Consider the following 21,994-nt stretch of genomic DNA (forward strand, 5'->3'; position numbering starts at 1 on the left):
AAAAACAATTAGGGGTATGAAACATATGCTTCCATATGAAGAGATTAAAAAGAGTGGGATTGTTCATCTTAGAAGAGAGATTACTAAAGGGGGGATATGATAAAAGTCTATAAAATCATGAATGGTATGGAGAAAATGAATACAGAAATGCAATTTACCGCTTTACATAACACAAGAACGTAATGAAATTAATAGGGAGCAGGTTTAAAACAAACAAATAAGTACCTCTTCACACAATGCACATTCAACCTGTGAACTCATTGCCAGGGGCTGTTGTGAAGTCCAAAAGTATAACTGGGTTCAAAAAAAGAACTGGATAGGTCAATCAATGGCAATTAGCTAAGATGGTCAGGGACACAAACCCATGCTTTGGTTGTCCCTAAGCCTCTGACTGACAGAAGCTAGAACTAGATGACAGGAGATGGATCATTTGATAATTACCCTGTTCTGTTCATTCTCTCTGATGCATCCGACATTGGCTACTGTCAGAAGACAGGATACTGGGCTAGATGGACCATTGTTCTGATCCAGTATAGCCATTTTTATGTCCTTTCTACTTGGGCTTCCTACCCTTTCCATTATAAAAAGGTTGTTGTGGCAATTTTTGAGAAGCTCTAGCAACTCTCTCATTTGCATTAGACCTTTGAAATTCAGCATGGGGAAAAGCCCTTTGGAATTTCATGGGACAAGGAAAAGCACTTCTCTAGCCATTCAGATTTTGCTGAGATACAAACTTTTGAAAACCATTTCTCTTCCTTCACTTGTGTTCTTCAGAACTTTGGCAACTCACCAGACTAACAGCTGAACACGAACGTTCTGAAGTGCTTGGTTCATGCTGGCATCAAAGCAACGGAACACAATGTACTAGTAACACCTAGGGACTGGTGGAACAGATGTCATGTTGGAGAGAGGGGAACAGAACCACCCCAGGCTCCCCCTAACTACACCCTAGTCGCAGTAGCCCATCCCTCCTTTCTAGGATATCAGCCTTCTCCTGCTTCCAGTTAATGTAGTTAGTCCCTTAAATGAAGTGGTAGAAGTCTCTATTACAGTGCTGAAGGTTCAGAGTTTAAACCCCACTGATGATGCATGACAGAGGGATTGTTACAATTGCACATAGTACAATTTGTTTTTACCTTTTTATCCTTTTAAAAAGTAGGAAATTACATGCAAAAAAATTAAGTATGTTACTGAGATTACAAAGTCAAACACTCAAAAATGCTAGATTTACAGCTACCTGTGAAACCTAAACTCTACCCCATTAAGTGCACTCTCCCTCAAGTAGGCAGTGTCAGCTGAGAAGGGTTGGGAGGGATGGCCAGACCATTCTGATGGAAGGGCTCAATCAAGCTCCAATCACACAGTAAGTATGCCAGAAAGTATAGCAATGAGGAAAGAAAAACAATACAAAGAAACCCAGTGAACTTACAAAGGCGGACTAGAAGTCTTGAGAACTATGAAAGCTACATTTCTGAAAGATTAACATTAAGGAATAAGTCTACTAGGTAAAAACAAAACAAAACCAAAAAAAATGATCATACAGCAGAACTTTAACTTGAATACCCTTTCTCTGTTCTTTGGGTTAGTCATTGATCAGCATCTATACCACAGCAATGAAAATTTTAAGTATATTTCTATACCATAGAGATAAATTCATAATGTGTTGTTATGTATCTAGTTAACATTAAGGAAGCGCTGCTTATGGTTCCATAGTTAAGGTGGAGCTGAGTTTTGCACTTGAAGAGATTCAATACCTTTGTTATATATGAAAAACAGGATATCCTACACAAAATTACAACACCTACTCTGAGCACAGAATAAATCCTATGAGAATTTACAAGTCAATCCATTAGTTTAAACAAAATTTTAATTGAAAATTGGTCCTTTAAGAAATTTAGTATCTGTGCCAGGCCACTGTTTTGTCCCTAATAACAGAACATTTCACACTCAGACTTCCCATATAGTTAAAACTCATTCATATTTCATGCATGAGCTACATCTGAAGTATTTTTTAAAAGATTAATGATCATTTTTGCTATCATTCTTCATAATAGAAAGTACTCATAAGCCACTGCTGATGGAGAAAATGTGCTGTTATAGAGAATTCCACAAAGAACTGCCCTCTTTCTAAATAATTGTCATCTCCTATTGCTCTCAATGAGACTGAAGATGTGTTCTTTCATTAAAGATGCCACCACTTCTTACTGTTTCCTAGGGGAACAAAGCCAAGCTGTCTGCAGGGAAAACTGTGGTTCTTGACAGCATAGCACAAATAAGTTAAAGCATATCATTGAATCTGGTCATAAATTAATTTACAAAAAATGGTTTAAGGTGGATACTATATTCTCTTTAAAGCACTATAAATATACAAACATTCTCTATGTTTAATGGCTATTAAGAACATTTTAATTAAAAAAAGGACTTTCCACACAAAAATTACATTGAGAGTACATATCAGTAATTATGAATAAATACAGGTATTGTACTTTCCAAAACAAAAAGCATAAACACAGGAAATACAGAGATAAGGTTAAACTTTAAAGAAATCCAAGTATGCTGAAGCATGGAAGTGCAGTTTCATAACTGTGCCATATAGCAATACCATTCGGGGGAGGCCAAGAGAAATCTAACACATTTTAAAAATCAGTTTAATCTAACCTGAGACTACAAATACTCAAATACCTTAATCATATGGTTGCTGTATGACGTCAATAGGACAGAGTTACAGACTGCAAACAATAGTCTGATTTAGGATCCTTAAATATTAACCCACTAATACTAAAACTAGTCATTGAAATTCCTAGCATTATAAAATATTTTGTTGGCACAGGTAAAAATTAAAAAAACTTCCTCTTTTGCTGTGGAAATAGCCTTCACCAATATATTAAGTACACTTTCATTAAGAAAGGGCAAGTTTTAGTATGAATGTCAGAAAAATCTGCTTTCCAACAAGGTCTATTAGATTGTGGAATATTCTCCTCAGGGTAAAATGTGGATGGTACCATTCAATGAGACATCTAAAACTAGACTAGAGAAATATACTAGACTAGAAAATATGTTGTAGTTAACTGTATATTGGTAGAAGGATGGACTTTGTGACCTATTCCAATAGGTCTACTTTATCTAACTTCTATGACTACTTAAATTTAGGAGGGTCTTCAAAAAGATACTCCCCATTGAGCATCTTGAATCTGCATGGTTCACTTGAAAAAATAATAATTAGATGGCTAGATACTGGCACCATCTAGTGGTGTACTACGAGGCTAAAAGACAATAGATTTTTGGCTTCTTGAATTTCTAATTCCAGTTTAAAATTCAACTATGCTGGAGACCAGTAAGGACAGGAGTGCATCTGATCACACCCTACAGATCTTCTTTTATCTGGGATGTATCTCAAGAAAAAGCATTACTGTACCAACGTGTTTGATTTCTTGTACGGAAATACAAATGAGGGAGCATTCTCTAGGCAGTATCCACAAAAGGATTGTCTGTAGGTAGCTTATAATTTGAAAGCATTCAAAATAGCCACAAATTTATCACCAGGGAATTTAAAGACAAGTGAACTGGGAGCAAATTCTTAGCACTCAACTACCCTGACAGGAAGGAGGAGAAAAGGGAATTTAACTGGAGAGCTTTACAAAGGATGGAATTAAGCTATATCCTTCATTTCAAATTTGACAGACTCCTTAGGCCACCTAAATGTTTATTTACCACCAAGGTCAGATGTAACATGATTATGTGAACACTTAAATGGGTGATGTCAGTTTGGTATCCAGTACTGCTTTAGATGTAGTCAGGGCCGGTCATGCTGGGCAAAGGATTTGCTCCCAGTGTAAGGCAGATGAGAGTTCAGTCTTGTGCACATGATAGAAGGCAGTACTGAGGCCAGAGCAAAATAACACCTCTTGGGTCAGAGGACCTCGGCACAGAGGCTAATCTTGGCATTCTCACACAGACCTAGAGTCTGCCAAGATACAGAGCCAAGAGCCTCAAGTGTCTCTCCTTTCTAATGAGGGGAATGAAGGCACAGCAAAACACTACCAAAACAAGACACTCCATTGCACACAGTGCTCCCCCTAAGGAGAAAATGGGAGAACAAACGTGACAGATGTTAATCACAATACTTAATATATTATTGGATGACACTCAGATACTATCGTGATGAGCATGGTATAAGACCTATATAGAATGGAATCGCACACTGGGTTACCAAGTGGGTCTCATCCAGACACAGAAGGCACTGAACATGGGAGTTGGTCTTTGGTATGATTCATGGGTAACAGGCACATCTCTTAAAGCCCTTACAGTGCTCAACATGGTTGTGGTGAGGCCAAAGGCTCTCTGTAGAAGGGTGGACTATGTAAGTTAAACTATTCTATGCTACTGTTTACAAGATAACTAAAGAAAATAAGACAGACTAAGGAAAAGTCTACCCTGAGGGCACAAAGGTGAATTCTGTTAACACTCCACACTATTGGTGAAGGAACTGAGGGGTAGGAGTCACTCCCTTATAGAGAGTGGGGCAATGACCTCACCTCGCGCAAACTCTCTTGTGCATGCAAGACAGCTTTTCAAGGCAGTTCCACAGCTCAAAACCAGGAGTGCCATATTCTACAAGTGGGTCTTTGTAAGCTTAACAACAGATCTATTAACAGAACTGTGGATGTGAGGTATAAGACGACCCTCTACCAGATGTTCTAAGCTGGGAGGATGACAAATATGGGATTATTTAGGGGGAAAAAAACAGTTACCTTTCCGTAACTGGTGTTCTTCGAGATGTGTTGCTCATGTCTATTCCACAGTAGGTGTGCGTGCTCGCCATGTACATCAGTGCCGGAAGTTTTTCCCCTAGCAGTACCCTCGTGACCCCTGAGGTGGCGCCTGCCTGGCACGGTATAAGGGGAGCTGCACACTCCCCCCACCCTCAGTTCCTTCTCGCCAGACAACTCCGACAGAGGGGAAGGAGGGTGGGATGTGGAATAGACATGAGCAACACATCTCGAAGAACATCAGTTACGGAAAAGGTAACTGTTTTTCTTCTTCGAGTGATTGCTCATGTGTATTCCACAATAGGTGATTCCAAGCTATATCTGTTGGAGGTGGGTAGGAGTTCACAAGTTCCAAGGAGGGAGGACAGCTCTGCCGAAACCGGCGTCATCCCTGGTTTGGGAGACGATTGCATAGTGCGAGGTGAATTTGTGAACCAACAACCACGTGGCGGCCCTACAAATGTCCTGGATGGGGAAGTGGGCCATGAAGGCAGCAGACGAGGCCTGTGCACGGGTCGAGTGAGCCCTCACAATGGGTGGCGGGGGAACACCCACCAGCTCATAACAGGAACGGATGCAAGAAGTGACCCAATTGGAAAGCTGCTGAGTGGAAATCGGCTGGCCCCTCGCGCGCTCAGCCGAGGCGACAAACAGTTGCGAGGACTTTCTGAACGGCATAGTCTGATCCAGGTAGAAAGCCAGAGCCCGCCGCACGTCGAGCTTGTGAAGGTGGCGTTCCTCACTGGATGCATCAGGCTTGGGGCAGAGGACCAGTAGAAAAATGTCCTGACCCATGTGGTAGGTGGAGACCACCTTCAGGAGGAACGCAGGGTGTGGATGGAGCTGGACCTTGTCCTTATGAAAGACCGTGTACGGCGGTTCGGAGGTCAGGGCCCTGAGCTCCGAGACTCGCCTGGACGACGTGATAGCAACCAGGAAGGCCACCTTCCACGAGAGGTGAGACCAGGAGCACGTGGCCAGTGGTTCAAACTGGGGCCCCGTGAGACGAGCCAGCACCAGGTTTAGGTCCCACTGTGGAACCGGGGGTCTAGAATATGGGAAAAGACGATCTAGACCCTTAAGGAACCGGCCAGTCATAGCATGGGAAAAAAATGTGTCCTTGCACCAGCAGATGGAAGGCCGATATGGCCGCCAGGTGCAGGAGGTAATCAAGGATAAGCTGGATTGGGGAGACGCCCTAGTCTGCCACCCACCTAGAAAACTGGGAACACTTTGCCAAATAAGCGCGGCGAGTGGAGGGCCATCTACTTTCAAGGAGGATGCGCTGAACTTGCTCTGAGCACGTCCCTTCCTCTCCACCTAACCACTGACCCGCCATGCTGTAAGGTCAAGAGCCGCTAGGTTGGGATGGAGGAGGTGGCCCTGATCCTGTGAGAGCAGATCCGGGCGGAGTGGCAATGGCCACGGCGGAGCTTCCGCCAGGCCCGTGAGGGTCCCGAACCAATACTGCCTGGGCCACGCTGGGGCAATCAGTAGGACTCGGGCCTTGTCCGACTTTATCTTCTCCAGGACCCTGCTGATTACAGGGAACGGAGGGAAGGCGTAGAGAAGCCAGCCTGACCAGGACAGGAGAAAAGCATCAGAGATAGAGCCCCTCCCCAGACCCTCCCGGAGCAGAACCGGGGGCATTGCCGGTTCTGCCGAGTCGCGAATAGGTCCAGCAGGGGAGTTCCCCATCTTCGGAAGAGCCAGTGGGCCACTTCCAGGTGGAGGGACCACTTGTGTTGCGAGAAGTCCCTGCTAAAGCGATCCGCCCTCTCGTTGCGGGAGCCCGGTAAGTGGAAGGCCTTCAGGTGGATGTCGTGGGCTATACAGAAATTCCACAGCCTGAGGGCTTCAAGGCAAAGGGCAGAGGAGCGGGCCCTGCCTTGCCTGTTGATATAGAACATTGAGGCTGTGTTGTCCATGAGGATCCTGACTACCTTGCCCTCCAGGTGCGAGTGTATGGAAGGCCATACACGCCAGCCGCACCGCTCTGAGCTCCTTGACATTTATATGTAGGGTCAGGTCCTGAGCCGAACACAGGCCTTGGGTCTGAAAGCTCCTCACATGGGCCCCCCAACCCAGGTCCGACACATCAGACACCAGCTCCAGTGATGGGGCCCTGTCCCTGAACGGGACCCCTTGGAGCATGTTGTTCGGGGTGGACCACCATCGCAGGGAAGTAATCACAGCATCCGGCACGGTGAGGACCTTGTCCATCCTGTCCGTGGCCTGGGAGAAATTCGAGGCCAACCAGAGCTGGAGGGGCCTCATCCTGAGTCTAGCCACATACGTGGACACCGACATATGACCCAAGAGTTGCAGGCAAACCCTGGCTGTTGTCACTGGGAACCTTGTGACCGAGTCAATGAGACCTTTCAGGGTCTCGAACCTGTCTGGCGGGAGGGAAGGCCTGGCCGACACTGCGTCCAAGAGCGCCCCGATAAACTCTATGCATTGGACCAGGACTAACGTGGACTTGGTGTTGTTTACCAGTAGGCCCAAGGCGGTGCACATGGGACAGGAGGAGCGCCACGTGATCCCTCACCTGCGACCAGGAGGTGCCCTTGACAAGCCAATCGTCCAGATAGGGAAATATCTGTACCTCCCGCCATCTGAGGTAGGCCGCTGCCGCCGACATGCATTTTGTAAACACTCTGAGGGCAGTGGACAGCCCAAACGGGAGGACTGTAAATTGGTAATGATTCTGTCCCACCACAAAACAGAGGAAGCGCCTGTGCCCCTCGAATATGTGGATGTGGAAGTACGCATCCTGTAGATTGAGGGCAGCGTACCAATCCCCGGGATCCAGGGAGGGGATGATGGAGGCCAGGGAGACCATGCGGAACTTGAGCTTCACCATGTGCTGGTTCAGACCGTGTAGGTCCAGTATGGGCCTGAGACCCCCTTTGGCCTTTGGGATAAGGAAATAACGGGAGTAGTATCCCTTCCCCATGAACTCCTCGGGCACCGCCTCTATCGCTCCTAGTCCTAGGAGCAGCCCCACCTTCTGCTCGAGCAGAGCTTCGTGCGAGGGGTCCCCCCGGAGGGACTGGGGCAGGGAGTGGTTGGGCAGGGAGGAGGTAAACTGGAGGGTGTAACCCCGGGAGATAGTGTTGAGGACCCATTGGTCCAAAGTGAGCCGAGACCATTCCGGAAGGAAAGCACACAACCGGTTGGAGAAGGGAAGCTTTATTGGGGTTTCAGAGTAGCAGCCGTGTTAGTCTGTATCCACAAAAATAACAGGAGTACTTGTGGCACCTTAGAGACTAACAAATTTATTAGAGCATAAGCTTTCGTGGGCTACAACCCACTTCTTCGGATGCATATGCATCCGAAGAAGTGGGTTGTAGCCCACGAAAGCTTATGCTCTAATAAATTTGTTAGTCTCTAAGGTGCCACAAGTACTCCTGTTATTTTTATTGGGGTTGGATCCCTGATGAGGACTGGCGGGTTGCCCCCGAGCATCCCGTCAAAATCGCCTTTTCCCCGCCTGCTGGCCCTTGGAGGGTCCAGGCTGGGGGGGTGGCCGAGACTGCCTGTGAGGGCGGCTCTTATAGTCCCATTGCTTCTTATGGGCGGCCTTGTACTTCAGGAGGGCGGCCGGGGTCGGCTTGAACTTAGGTTTTGCCAGAGCCAGGACATAGAGACCCAGGGTCTGGAGGGTCGTGCAGGAGTCCTTCATGCCATGCAACCTTGTATCGGTTTCCTCTGTGAACAGAGCTTTCCCATCAAATGGGAGGTCCTGCATGGAAGATTGCGCCTCGCTGTAGAGCCCAGAGAGCAGGAGCCATGATGCCCGTCTCATGGACACCTCGGAGGCCACTGAACGTGCAGCCGTGTCCGCAGCATCCGAGGCAGCCTGCAGGGAAGCCCGAGCTGCTGTTGCCCCTTCCTCCACCAGCGGCCTGAATTCCTTCTTATCACGCTCCTGGAGGGACACCTCAAATTTAGGCAGGGAGCCCCACAGATTAAATTCATACTGACCCAAGAGGGCCTGATGTTTGCCACTCATAACTGGAAGCTCAGAGACCAATAAATGTTTCTTCCAAAAGAGTCCAGCCTCCGAGAGTCTTTGTTCTTTGGGGTCGGGGCTGGCTGACCCTGTCGTTCCCTGTGGTTGACCGACTCGACCACCAGGGAGTTGGGCGCCAGGTGGGTATATAGGTACTTATGCCCTTTAGTGGGTACAACGTACTTGCGTTCTGCCTTTCTTGATATAGGGGCCAATGAGGCCGGTGTTTGCCACAGGGCATTTGAAATTTTAGCCACTCCTTCATGGAGCGGCAAGGCCACCCTACCTGGTGCCGATGGGGACCACACGTTGAACAGGGAGTCCAAGGGCTCCTCCATCTCCTCTGCCTGGAGGTGGAGGCTTGCTGCCGCCCTCTTTAAGAGCTCTTGGTGGGCGCTGAAGTCCTCCTGCAGGATGGAGGGAGGCGGGGCCGCAATCGCCTCCTCTGGGCGGGGCAAAGAGGCCGGTGTGGTGCTTTGGGTGTCGGCCTGCACCGGAGGATCCATCACCTGGTCGGACTCCGGGCGCGGTACCAAGGATGAGCATCCCACCGACTTCTTTGTCAGGAGTCTAGAGATGGAGGCCGACGGTGCTTCCGAAGCTCCGGCCACCGAGCGAGCTCCCACTGGGGGCTGCGCTGGAGGCCACGGTGCCCACTGGTACCACTGGGCCGGCCACGACGCTCGGTGCCACTGCACCTGGTGTGGCACCGGCGGGGCTGGCTGCTCGGGTTGGCCGGTCTGCCCATCGAAGAACGGCTACGAATGGAGACCAGGCTGGCGCAGGATCCACTGCTGTCTCTCAACCGGGAGGAGTGGCGGTGCCGGGATCCGCAACAGTCACAGGACCGCGATCTCGACTTGGAGGACTGGTACCAACGGTAATAACTGCTCCGCGAATGGCCTCGACGGTGGGACCCGCGACGGCGAGGTGCCGGCGATCAACGCCCAGGGCTGCGGTTCCTTGCCAGAGACTTGAAGCAGGAGCCCGAGCGGGAACGGCGTCGACGACCGTGCCGTGACCGACTGCGGTACCCTCTCCGGGACAAGGACCGACGATGTCCACCGCAGTCCCATCGACATCCGCTCTCTGAGGAGGACTGGTGCCGCGAGTCCCGGACAGATGGAACCCAGCCCAAGAGTCTGGTCAGCGTTGAGGGCGCTCCACGTGGACTCTGCCCCGAGTGGATGCTGGGCGGTGATCGGCATCAGGGACGTTCCCTCGACCGAGACCAGTACTGAGCTGGGGGGGCCACAGTGCAGATCCCAGCGGAGGCTTGCCTCTGGAGCGTGGGGCCGATATCGGTGGCGCTCCAGGCACCAGCATGGACAAGATGTCCCGGGCTGCCTGCAGGGCTTTGGGCGTGGACGGCATCCGGACATCTGGAGAGGCCTGTTCCGAAGGGGCTGGGCCACTCCACTCTATATGAGTCAGAGGCCTAGGGCCCGGTGGGGATCGAGGACTGCCCGACATGGGCCTAGCCTCTGTCCCAAACTTCCCTCGGTGCCACTGCAAAGAGGGAGTCTTCTTGGCATGGCCCGTGGATGGTGAGCGGTGCCGACTGGTCAATGGCACCGGCGGATCACCGCATACCAACACTACGGTGACCAGTACTGGCTCGGAGCGGCATGCCGGGGTCAGGGTCAGCGCCGACTCCATCAGAATGGCTCGGAGCCTAATTTTCCTTTTGTCCGAGGCTTAAACGATTTGAAAATCTTGCACCTCTCGCTGATATGGGTTTCTCCCAAGCAGCACAGTCTGTGTGCTGGTTGCTTCTTGGCATAGAACGCCGACAAGACCCGCACAACTTAAATCCCGGGGCTCGGGGCATGCCCCAGCCCGGGCTCACTGACTAAGTAAACTAACTACAGGTACTAAACGAACGAACAGATCTGGGGACAAGCTACAGCAAAGCTGGAGCAGAGCAGTTCCGATGCACCTTCACCGGTGGCAAGAAGGAACTGAGGGTGGGGGGAGCACGCAGCTCCCCTTATACTGCACAAGGCAGGCGCCACTCCAGGGGTCGCGGGGGGTGCTCCCCCCTACGGGTACTGCTAGGGGGAAAACTTCCGGCACCAGTGCACGTGGCGAACACGCACACCTATTGTGGAATACACATGAGCAATCACTCGAAGAAGAAATCAGTCTTGTTGCCCAAGCTATCTTGAAAGACAAGACAACATCTAATTAGTCCCCAGAGAAACGGGACACCTGAGAGTGAATGGTCATAAGCTTAGTTTTCACCCAACCATGGTTATAACAACTAACTATGGACATCATTAGAAAATGCAAGGTTAACAGTAAACATAAGAATAAACTAAGTACCACAACAGCAATGAAAGTTATCAGTATTATAAGCACTCTTTAGATAATACACAACAAGAGAGCCTAAAATTGATACACCCATTCTATAATACACTTCTGAGATGCAGAAAACATCCCCTGAGGAGCACAGCTGGATCACATTTAGCCCTGAAATCCTTCAAAGGATATACTATATATCTACCTCTCAAAAATGCCTTTAGTAATATTAAAATGCATATTGTAATATGAAATGCAACATTGTCTCAAGAACAGATTAAGCATGTAATTAATTACATATTTCTTCAAGTAGATATTGCGTACATCATCATCAAGTTTTTATCCTAAGGTTATTTCCCAACATTTCTCCATCTTCTTAAGGGTCACACTCAAAGCTGATACAAGAGATCTCGAGATCTCAGGTTTGCGGTGCAAAGTGACCATTCTCAGAATATCAGTGCACATAGATACATTTCCTAGTATCCCCAACATACCATTCTCCTTTCAAGGGATTTTCATCGGGGAGGGTTATTCACTTGGGGGGGGGCACGAAGGAGAGGGGTGTAGGCAGAGAACTAATGATCCACTAAAGCCTGGTTATTTAATTCTCTAGAATTGATTCTTTTTCATTATTGCTCAGAGGCATCTTAAACAGTCTGGGCTAAACAATAAAAATCCACCAAAACACAACTGGGTTACTCATGCCAAAGATTTTAATCCTTCTTGCTAATTAAAAAAAAAAATGCCACAGGACTACAATCACAAAGCTCCAGAACACCAAAATTTTATAATTAAAAAAATTACCCTTGCAGTGAGTTTCCCTATGCCAGAAAAATCACTACATTATAACTGCAGCCGTATTAAAAGTTCCAGATGCACTCTCTCAAAGTAACACACACAATATGGCAGTTTGGTAAGCTCCCCATAATGGGTGATTGACAATTAACCGGAGTTAAGAACCTCCAGCAGATTCCATGGACCCCAAAATATCACTCCTGAAATTTTCTTTATCACTGAAGTGTATCAATTTTTATACACAAATATTGCATGCCCTGTTTACAGAGCCCTGTGGTTAAGCTTTGGACAACAGCTTCAAGTACACACTCACCTATTTATCAGTGACAAGTTTTCCTGGAAGAAGGAAAGCCTAAACCCATCCATTTATACAGAATCCAACCTTCCAAATGCAAACCAATGCAGTTCTGTATTCCTGATTCCCAAACAATATCAGAGTAACATTAACAAGACTGGTGAACTGCACTGCTGATAATCAGAATCTTTTAGACGACATCACGTCAATTATACTGTAGTGCACCTTCGGAAAAGTATAAACAGCAGACAGATAAAAGCTAGGACTGCATTATAATCTAGTCTGACCTCCTCCATAACACAAGCCAAAGAACCTCATCCAAGAATTTCTGCATCAAGCTCATACCTATCTGACCTATACCCTATCTTTTAGAAAGAGGTTCAGTCTTGATTTCAAAGACTTCAAATGGGGAATCTACTACTTCCCTAGGTAACTAACTATTAGGATTGTCACCTTCACTTAAAAGTTTGTATTTTATTTCTAGTGTGAATTTGTTTACCTTCAGCTTCCAATTCACTTATGTCCAATACAAAAGGTAATACCACCTCCCTACTCCTACTTCAGTAGTACTTTGCACTCTTTCACACCACAATGCTGTGTCTCATTTTCAATTGCTTATCTATCCTGACCCCTTAAGCCCTTTACAGAGTTGCTGCTTCTCAGGATACAGTGCACCTTCTTATAAATGTAACTTATGTTCTTTGTTCCTCGATTTAGAACTTGCATTGGCTGTATTAAAACACATGTTCTAATAAGTCAACCTTACCATCAAGTGATCCACATTCGCCTGTAGACTGACCCCATCTTTATTTATCACTCCAATTTTTGTGGCATCTGCAAACTTTACCAGCACTTATATTTTCTTCCAGATCATTGATAAACATATTAAATAGCACTGGGCCAAGAACAGAGACCTGCCAGACCCCAACAGAAACACACCAATTTACAATTACTTTTTACATTCTGTAAATTAGTTTTTAATCCATTTAATATGAGGTATATTGATTTTATATAGTACTTTTTCCTCCCAAAATTAAAATGACATGTAGGACTAAGTCAAATGCCTTACAAAAGTCTAAATATATTATGTCAACAGTTTATTAACCAAACTTGTCAAATATAGTATTATTTGAGGAGATCAAAAGACACTGATTTTGACAAGACGTATTTTCCATTAAGCCATGTTGATTAGTATTAATTATGCTACCGCCTCATAATTGTTTACTGATTTTGTCCCATACCATTCTTTCCATGATTTTGCCTGTGATTAATGTCGGGCTAATTAGCCTATAGCTTCCTGGGTCTTGCCATTTACCCTTTTCAAATACTGGCACAATATTAGCTTTCTCCTAGTCCTCTGGAACTTCCAGTGTTCTAAGATTTGTTAAAAAATCAACATTAATGGATCACAGAGCTTTTCCATCAATTCTTTTAATATTCGTGGTGCAAGTTATCTAGTCCTGCAGATTTAAAAATGTTAAACTGTTTCTGTTTAACATACTCCTTAGTTACTAACTGAATAGAATGTATTTCATGATCACTAAGATAAGAATACACCATCCTGTTTTCTTTCAAATACTGAATAGAAATGTTTAAATACTTCTGCCTTTTGATTGATGATTTATCATCCTTGTCTAGCATCAGACCTACAGTATTGCTAGAATTTTGTTTGTTCCCAATATATTTAAAGAACTCTTTGTCCTTGGCCCTACTGGCCATAGATTTTTTCCACTTATACCTTTAGCTTCTCTTAACTGTCTAAAATTCCTAACTGCTGTGCTGACTGGTACTCCTTGCTTTCACCTTCCCTAATGTTTTGTTATATATTACTTATTTCTATTACTTTCACCTCCCCTCCAAAACAGGATTATTTTTTTAAATCAAATAAGCCTTCTTTCTTGACTGCGGAATTGTGCGTTTTGAAGCATCTAATAAAGAATTCTGAAATATAATTCCCATTTTTATTTTTAAGTACTTCCTCCCACTCAATTTTAGCATGTGATGGCTTTCATATTTGGAAACTGGCCTTTTTAAAGCACCAAGTATACCTACTACTTGATGTTCTATCTGCACACAGCAAATGAAAATAGACATCATAAATTTTCATAAATGATCTGGAAAAAGGGGTGAATGCTTTAGAATTAACTAAGGGATCTCACAAGACTGCGTGATTGGGCAACAAAATGGCAGATGAAATTCAGTGTTGTTGATAATGCACAATGGAAAAATAATCCCAGCTATACATATAAAATGATGGGTTTTAAATTAGCTGTTACCACTCAAAAGAGATCTTGGGAGTCATCATGTATAGTTCCCTGAAATCATCTGCTCAGTGTGCAACAGCAGTCAAAAAAAGCAAACAATGTTAGGAACCATTAGGAAAGGGATAGATCACATATAATGATACACCTCTACCCCGATATAATGCGGTCCTATATAACGCGAATTTGGATATAATGCAGTAAGGCAGCGCTCCGGGGGACGGGGCTGCTTTACTTCCTTATATCCGAATTCGTGTTACTGCAAGCGGTTCCTCTGCGCCCGCGTTACTTGCTGCGTCCCTCCCCGGGGCCCCCCGCCCCAGCTCACCTCCGCTCCGCCTCCTCCCACGAGCGCGCCGCAGCTCCGTTTCTCCTCCCTCCCGGGCTTGCCGCGCCAAACAGCTGAGGGAGGGAGGGAGAAGCGGAGCTGCGATGCGCTCGTGGGAGGAGGCGGAACGGAGGTGAGCTGGGGTGGGGGGGCCCCGGGGAGGGACGCAGCAAGTAACGGGGGGCGCAGAGGAACCGCTCCCCGTTCCAGCTCATCTCCGCCTCCTCCCCTGAGCACGCCGCCGCCGCTCCGCTTCGCCCCCACCCCCCTTCCAGGCTTGCCGGGCCAAACAGCTGATTGGCGCAGCAAGCCTGGAAGGGAGGGAGAAGCGGACCGGCGGTGGCTGCGCGCTCAGGGAGGAGGCAGAGCGGAGGTGAGCTGAGGCGGGGAGCGGTTCCTCTCCCTACCCCGATGTAACGCGGTCTCACCTATAACACGGTGAGATTTTTCGGCTCCCGAGGACCGCGTTATATCGGGGTAGAGGTGTATTATGATATTTTCTATAAATCAATAGTATACCCACACCCTGAATACTGCATGCAGTTCAGGTCATCTCATCCCCAAAAAGCCACATTAGAATTGGAAAAGATACAGAGAAGGGCAACAAAAATGATTAGGGATATGGAACAGCTTCCATATGAGGAGAGATCCAGACAACTGCGACTGTTCAGCCTGGAAAATGACTGAGGTGGGGGATATGACAGAGGTCTATAAAGTCATGAATAGTATGGACAAAGTGAATAGGGAAGTGTTATTTACCCCTTTCACATAATACAAGAACTAGGGGTCATCCAATTAAATTCATAAGCAGCACGTTTAAAACAAACATAAGGAAGTACTTCTTCACAGAACACACAGTCAACGTGTGCAGCTCATTGCCAGGGAATGTTGTGAAGGCCAAAAATATAACCGGTTTAAAAAAAAAAAAAAAAAAAAATACTTGGACCTATTCTCCGTGAATTTACCTATCAACGGGTATTAGCCAAGATGGTTAGGGCTGCAACCCCATAGTCCAGGTGTCCCTAAACCTCTGACTGCCAGAAGCTGCAATTGGACAACAGGTGATGGATCACTCCAAACAGCCCTGTTCTGTTCATTCCCTCTGAAGAATCTGGCACTGGCAACTGTCTGAAGACAGGATACTGGGCTAGATGGACCATTGGTCTGACCCAGTATGCCCATTCTTATGTTCTTATCACTCACACCTGAGCAACCATAAATTTTTAGTTCAGTGATCAATTCATCTTTATCTGTCTAAATTAGGTCTAATGTACAAATTACCGCAAGTTGGTTTCAGTAATTTGTGTTTGAAAGTTATATATATTTTTAGAATCGCTGAAGATATTTTACAAGTGACAGCAAGAGATCTCTGGCATATGTCCCCCAGACTGAAATTCCCAATAATGCAATATTTCCATCTACACACTATAGACAGAAGTTTAAGGAGCTGTTGAGCACATCCTGTTCCCTTGTCTGATTTGGTGGTCTATAGCAGACTTCCATCCCCCCCACTACCACTTGTGATTTATCAGTTAATCCTTTGATCCATAGGCATCCCAGTCCTCTCCTTCAGAATTGTCAATAACTCTAGAGCAGGTAGTGGTATTGTTAATGGAGAGTGCCACTCTATGTACCATACCTCCCATTGTATCTTTCCTAAACACAGCATATTCTGTGATTTTAACATCAGTCATGTGATTGAAAACTGATGCGTTGCATAATACCAATCATATCAAATTTCTTTTCTAATTCCTTGTTTATTCTCACTATTCCTATTGCAATTCTTATTGTCTATGTAATAAAACAATGGAGATTTCCACAGGGGAGGGAGACTCCCTCAAAAATGGGAAAAACTGGACACCTCTAAGGTCTTTCCAGCAATGTCTACAGTACCTACACACTGCAGTGAAAAGCAGGCTGTGTCCATCCTGTGGCATTTAGCTACACATGGCAAAGAAAGGTTCTGGCAGGGGCAACGTAGCAGGGAAAGGCACTAACAGCTCCCTCCCAGCCTCTCTCTCCCCCCACCCACTTCCCCACTCTAGAGTCTTTCCCTGCAGCGTGGAAAGGCTCCAGCAGTGGGGAGCCTCTTACCACTTCCAAAGACTTTCACTGAGGCAGGGAAAGGCTCTGGCAGCAGGACACTACACTAGTAAAAAGAGTTTACATGTAGGAGGCACTGTGTGGGCATGTAGAGAGCCATGTAGGATATATACCTGAAGTTTCTCGTCTGTCTGCATTCTACTTGCCTAAGCAGTGCTCACTGTCTACACTGCTATTTATATAAATGCTAACTGGATGTGCAATGTCTGTATTCTACATGCCCATAAGTGTAGACGTAGCCTAAGTCTCTGAAGGCTCTTAAGTGAAGAGCAGGCTTCCTCATTTCATTTTTGCCAGTCAGAGGCAGATACAAAAGACTGAGCCCCTAAGGAGGATGCAGGACAGCATACATAATCCCAGTATCCTTTCCTGACACTGGAAGTTTATGATAGGGGCTGAGCCTCTCCCGAAGCTGTTGCTCTTTCCTCTCTACACAGGAGCAGCAGCAGCACCTCTATGAGAAACAGAGGCTGCTTCTCAGTGCCATGCATTTAAAAGGCAGGGTGCAGCTATCAACAATTCCCTCTTCCTCCGCATACAGGAGCAACAGGAGTCGCATTTACAGGTGTGACAAATTGCTACAGAAATGAGCAAGTGATGACACTAACCTACTACAGAACATTTCATGGCAGATCATGCTGCCACCTTCCCACCACCACATTTTTCACTATACTGGAGTCAGACTGTCAGCTCTGCACACTTTCACTACACTACGTCACAGTGCCAGCCAAGGTCAAAACATATGGGGTGCAAAGGGACCTTGCCTCACCGTTCAGATCATCTCCCCTACCTCAGTTTTAACTGGAATCAACTTCAAGAACAGACAAAAGACCCAAAAATGTTGTGTCCAAATGTGTACCATATAATCATAGCACACAAACAGCATGTGTACACAAGAACTAAAGAGGTGCAAAGAACTCCCAGGAACTCAAACTGACGCTGTTTAATGTTAGATCAGTGGTCAACAAGATGACCATTTATGGCTTCATTGTGAAAGAGGCTCCAGAAGTATGATGTAGCTTGCATTACCAAAACACATCTGGATAATACAGTAGAAACTCAGGGTTACTTGAACACCTCGGGAATGGAGGTTGTTCACATCTCTGAACAGAATGTTATGGCTGTTCTTTCAAAGGTATACAACTGAACATTCAAAGCTGTATTAAGTCAAACTTTACTATGCAGAAGAAAAATGCTGCTTTCCCTTTTTTAGTAGTTTACGTTTAACACAGTACCATACTGTATTTGCTTTTTTTGTCATCTCTGCTGCTGACTGATTGCACACTCGTGGTTCCAAATGAGCTGTGTGGTTGACTGGCCAGTTCGTAACTCTGGTGTTCATAACTCTGAGGTTCTACAGTACTGCAAACTATGTTGGTCCAACATGAACCTCTGGCTCCTTCTCCTCCAAGGTTACTTAGCACACCACAGGCCAAAAAGTGGTCAAGAGCACATGCAGAACAATATTCTTTTTAAACTTAAATACAACAAATCCAGGAAACACCCAAATCCTTTGAACTCTTCCACTTCACATGTGAAAAAAGCTGAAAACAACTTAGACTTTCTATGTAGATTCCCAATGACTAGAAAGGAGAGTGGTAACAGAAACTCATCCAAATCTTCAGCATAGCACAGAGGACACAGTTGGAGCTGAGGAACTAGCCCTGTGTCTTCGTCAGCACCGTTATAGGACTTCTGCTGGGAATCCACAGCCTCCAAGATTAGGAAAGTAAGCAAAAAAAATTGCAGAAAAATCATTTATGCTTCCCCCTCCTCCTTTATCCATGGAATCAAATAGTACTCAGGCACACCTGACGTTCTAATCCACTGTATGTGATGGTGGTTAAAATTTTCAGTTTGGAGAACTTCAACATTGATGTCAACAAAAGCCTTGGATGAAAATAACCCAAACCCACATTTCTTCTCTCCATTTTACACAGAATTTGTCACTGAATCCTCTTGTGGCAGTTTGTTACAGAATTTAAGCTTTCATTTAAAAAAAAAAAATTCTAGCTGTTGAAGTTGTGGAGAAAAACCATGACAAGATGCACCCAGTATTAACCAGTTTAGTGTTGTTTTGCACCTGCAGACAGCCTGAGACAATAAGCTCAGAGATGCATACTCTCCCCATTCAGCTAAATGAGGCATTAAAACTCTTAAATAAAATAAATAAAACCGGCAAACTATTTATATGTCTGGATTGTTAACTATTTCATTGCTGACTGTTTTAGGAAAAACCATGATGGAATCAAGGCATTTTGGATTTATAAAGTTATTTACCAACCAAAAAGTTTCTGCCTCTGATTGATAAGAAAAGCTCTTAGCCTATGTCTTTTCACTGCCCAAAAGGTGTATGTTTGTACAGCAAGATGGCTAACTTGAGTTAGCGATCTCACTTTAAACACACACCTATTTTGGCAGTGAAGACGGCGTGAGCCTTCAACACTACAGTGGCACATGTTGAGAAAAATTCTTCATACTTAAACCTATCTGCATCAGACGGTGTTTTCCTCCAAGAATACTTGATGCTGCTCAGTGTCAAATGCCACTAGATTTCTTCCTTTCTACTTTTTCCATCACAGGTCATCCAAATGCCTTAGGGATCTGAGAGAGTAATGGTGTAGGAGACAGCATTTCAATGCCAGAGGGTCTATGGCAGCAACCTGGGAGCGATGGTAGTGTTTCACTGTCACAATACTAGATTTAGTGGCTTTTCTATCTGTAAAGCTTTAGCATTTGTTGGAGCTGGTAATTTTCTAGGGTGGACTTTGGTGGTTGCTTGTTCTTGTCTTGTGATGGGGGAGGGAAATTTTTACCTGAAGGAGACGGTGGTCAGATAAGGACACAGATTAGCTTGGGTGTTTCTAATGTCCAGCGCAAGGATCCAGTCCAAAGCACACGGGGGCGGGGAGGAATATTATCTGCATGCAGCCAAAGGTGAAGAGGAGGGCTTTTTGCTGCTGCTGTCCGAGGTGTCATTCTACATTGATGAAGTCTCCCTCAAGCTAAGTCATGTGAACTTCAAAACCATGTTAGACAGTGTTGGGGGGTGGGGGGGAGGGAGGATTGGGAAGCCTTTGGTGTCGGTAGCTCTGTAGATTAGCAGGATGCCCATAATCTATTATCAGCACTCTCAGATTAAGAGGATACCCTCTTCGATGTTAAACTAGTCTCTTCTGCATCTGAATCTGGAGGAGAATAAAATCACTATACTACCATTCTCCACGTCTAAGTGTTCAGAGTAGCCTAATGCCGCAAAGTGAGCTAGCGCTGGGTTTATCTTGTCAGCGAACCATGTTTCAGTGATGCAGACCACTGGCCTACAGCTAACGAGTTTGTGGTGGTAAAGAATGGTGACTCCTGACCATGATTCCATTAGCATAAGGCAGATGTCTTGAAAATGCTCTATTTAGTCTGCGTTGGTTGGCTCATTTGGTGTGCTGTAACAACTTACCTAGGGAATGACCAAGTGACATAGAAGCAGCAGTGGCACAAGCCAAAGTACTTTATGCGTTGGCAATCCTAGACTGATGGAACAACTTGCATGGGGTTTTTTTCAGCCCACATAAATTAGAACAACCTTGAAATTGCTGTAACTTACATCAGGGCCAAACACCAGTCTCTGGCTGTTCACAGACTTGGGAGAGCGCAAATGCTGCTTTATACCTGACCCCTTTTCCTGGGGCTTGTGCCAAGCACAGATCAGGGATCTGGACAATATTCCTGGTACACATTTAGGTCTCCTTTTCATTTCTAATGCCTACTCTTATTCTAGTTGCCATATCCATGACTACATTTGATATACACTTATGGTTATGCTGTAGTCGGTTTACTTTATTTTTGAACATTTTCAGCAACAGAAGAAACGTGGGGAACAATTAGGTACTATGTTTGTATATTATTCACATCTGTTCATGAACCAGTAAACATGTTCTACTAAAACACTTGCCCACAAGGTTTCTCTGGGGGAAGGGAAGAACAAAAGTATTCCTCAGTACAATGACATATTACTTATTTTGTTACAGACTTTGAAGCATGGTGCAAGCCAACAAAAAGTGCTGAAGTTGATCTACCCAATATTTATGGTTATATTGTGGTGTCATAATCAAATCTGGGTCATTAAAGACACTACAGTTATTAAAACTGCTATACAAGTGTGATAAAAAGCCTTACCTTTTGGATAATCTTCCAATAAGAGGTTGAAGTGACCTAACTGACAAAAGAAATCAGACTCGACCTTTCCTTCAGCTTTCAATATCAGAGATTCATAGCAGCGAACAGCCTGTAAAAGAGAAGTACAGATATTTTCAAAATGCTGTATTGTACTGAACAAAGCACATTTTATAAATGCATCTTCTTTCTAATACAAATATAAACCTTTTACCAAACCTAATTTTATTGTGCAAAACTCAAAACTCTGCAGTTTTCTGCAACAACCAGAGTTATTTCAGAATTATGTCATCCTTGGTTTTAAAGCAAGAACAAGAGGGAGAGCACATATTGAAAAAGTGTCAGATTCAAACACAAATATCCAGCGATACTAATAACTATAATACAGAAAAAACAAAATCTTTCTTTTTTCTTTACTTGTGAACTTGACACACACTTCATTTCCCTAAGGAAAAAACAAATTGATACAGTACATCAGAGGGGACTGATTTAAATTGAAGTGACATAAATCACTGAATGTAATTATGATTTAAATCAGCAAGTAGGAAACTGATTAAAATCATCAATTTTAATCTTGTTTTGAATTTGTTCATTAGTTATTTTCCCAAAGAACATTTGAGTCTGGTTGGCTGCTGTAATTTGATACTTTTTGCTAACCAGGAGGATACACTATCTATACATACTTTAATTATATTACACAACATATAATTACTCAAATTCTTAATTTACCATTTCTTATTTACTAAATCATTTTTTGTCATAATTTGTGTCAAGCTGAATTTGTATGGAATCAGAATTCAATTAAAAATGCTTTTTTTTAAAAAAAAAATACAAAAAAGCATTTAAAATTGTTTGAACACTAAGATCATGTCTACACTACCACTTATGTCAGCAAAACTTATGTCACTCAAAAGAACACCCCCCTGAGTGACATAAGTTTCGCGGGCATAAATG

The 21,994-nt window shown here is 44.9% G+C and overlaps 1 protein-coding gene across 1 annotated transcript in view; it reads right to left on the reverse strand.

The window, feature by feature from the left end:
- KDM6A (lysine demethylase 6A) overlaps positions 1-21,994 on the reverse strand; it is a 298,231-nt gene that overhangs the window by 238,657 nt on the left and 37,580 nt on the right. Inside the window, exon 3 of the mRNA XM_065404627.1 lies at positions 21,044-21,152. Coding sequence (XP_065260699.1) covers positions 21,044-21,152 — 109 coding nt within the window. The remainder of the gene's footprint in view (positions 1-21,043; positions 21,153-21,994) is intronic.

The sequence above is a fragment of the Emys orbicularis genome, chromosome 1 (assembly GCF_028017835.1).
Source record: "Emys orbicularis isolate rEmyOrb1 chromosome 1, rEmyOrb1.hap1, whole genome shotgun sequence".
Taxonomy (NCBI): domain Eukaryota; kingdom Metazoa; phylum Chordata; order Testudines; family Emydidae; genus Emys; species Emys orbicularis.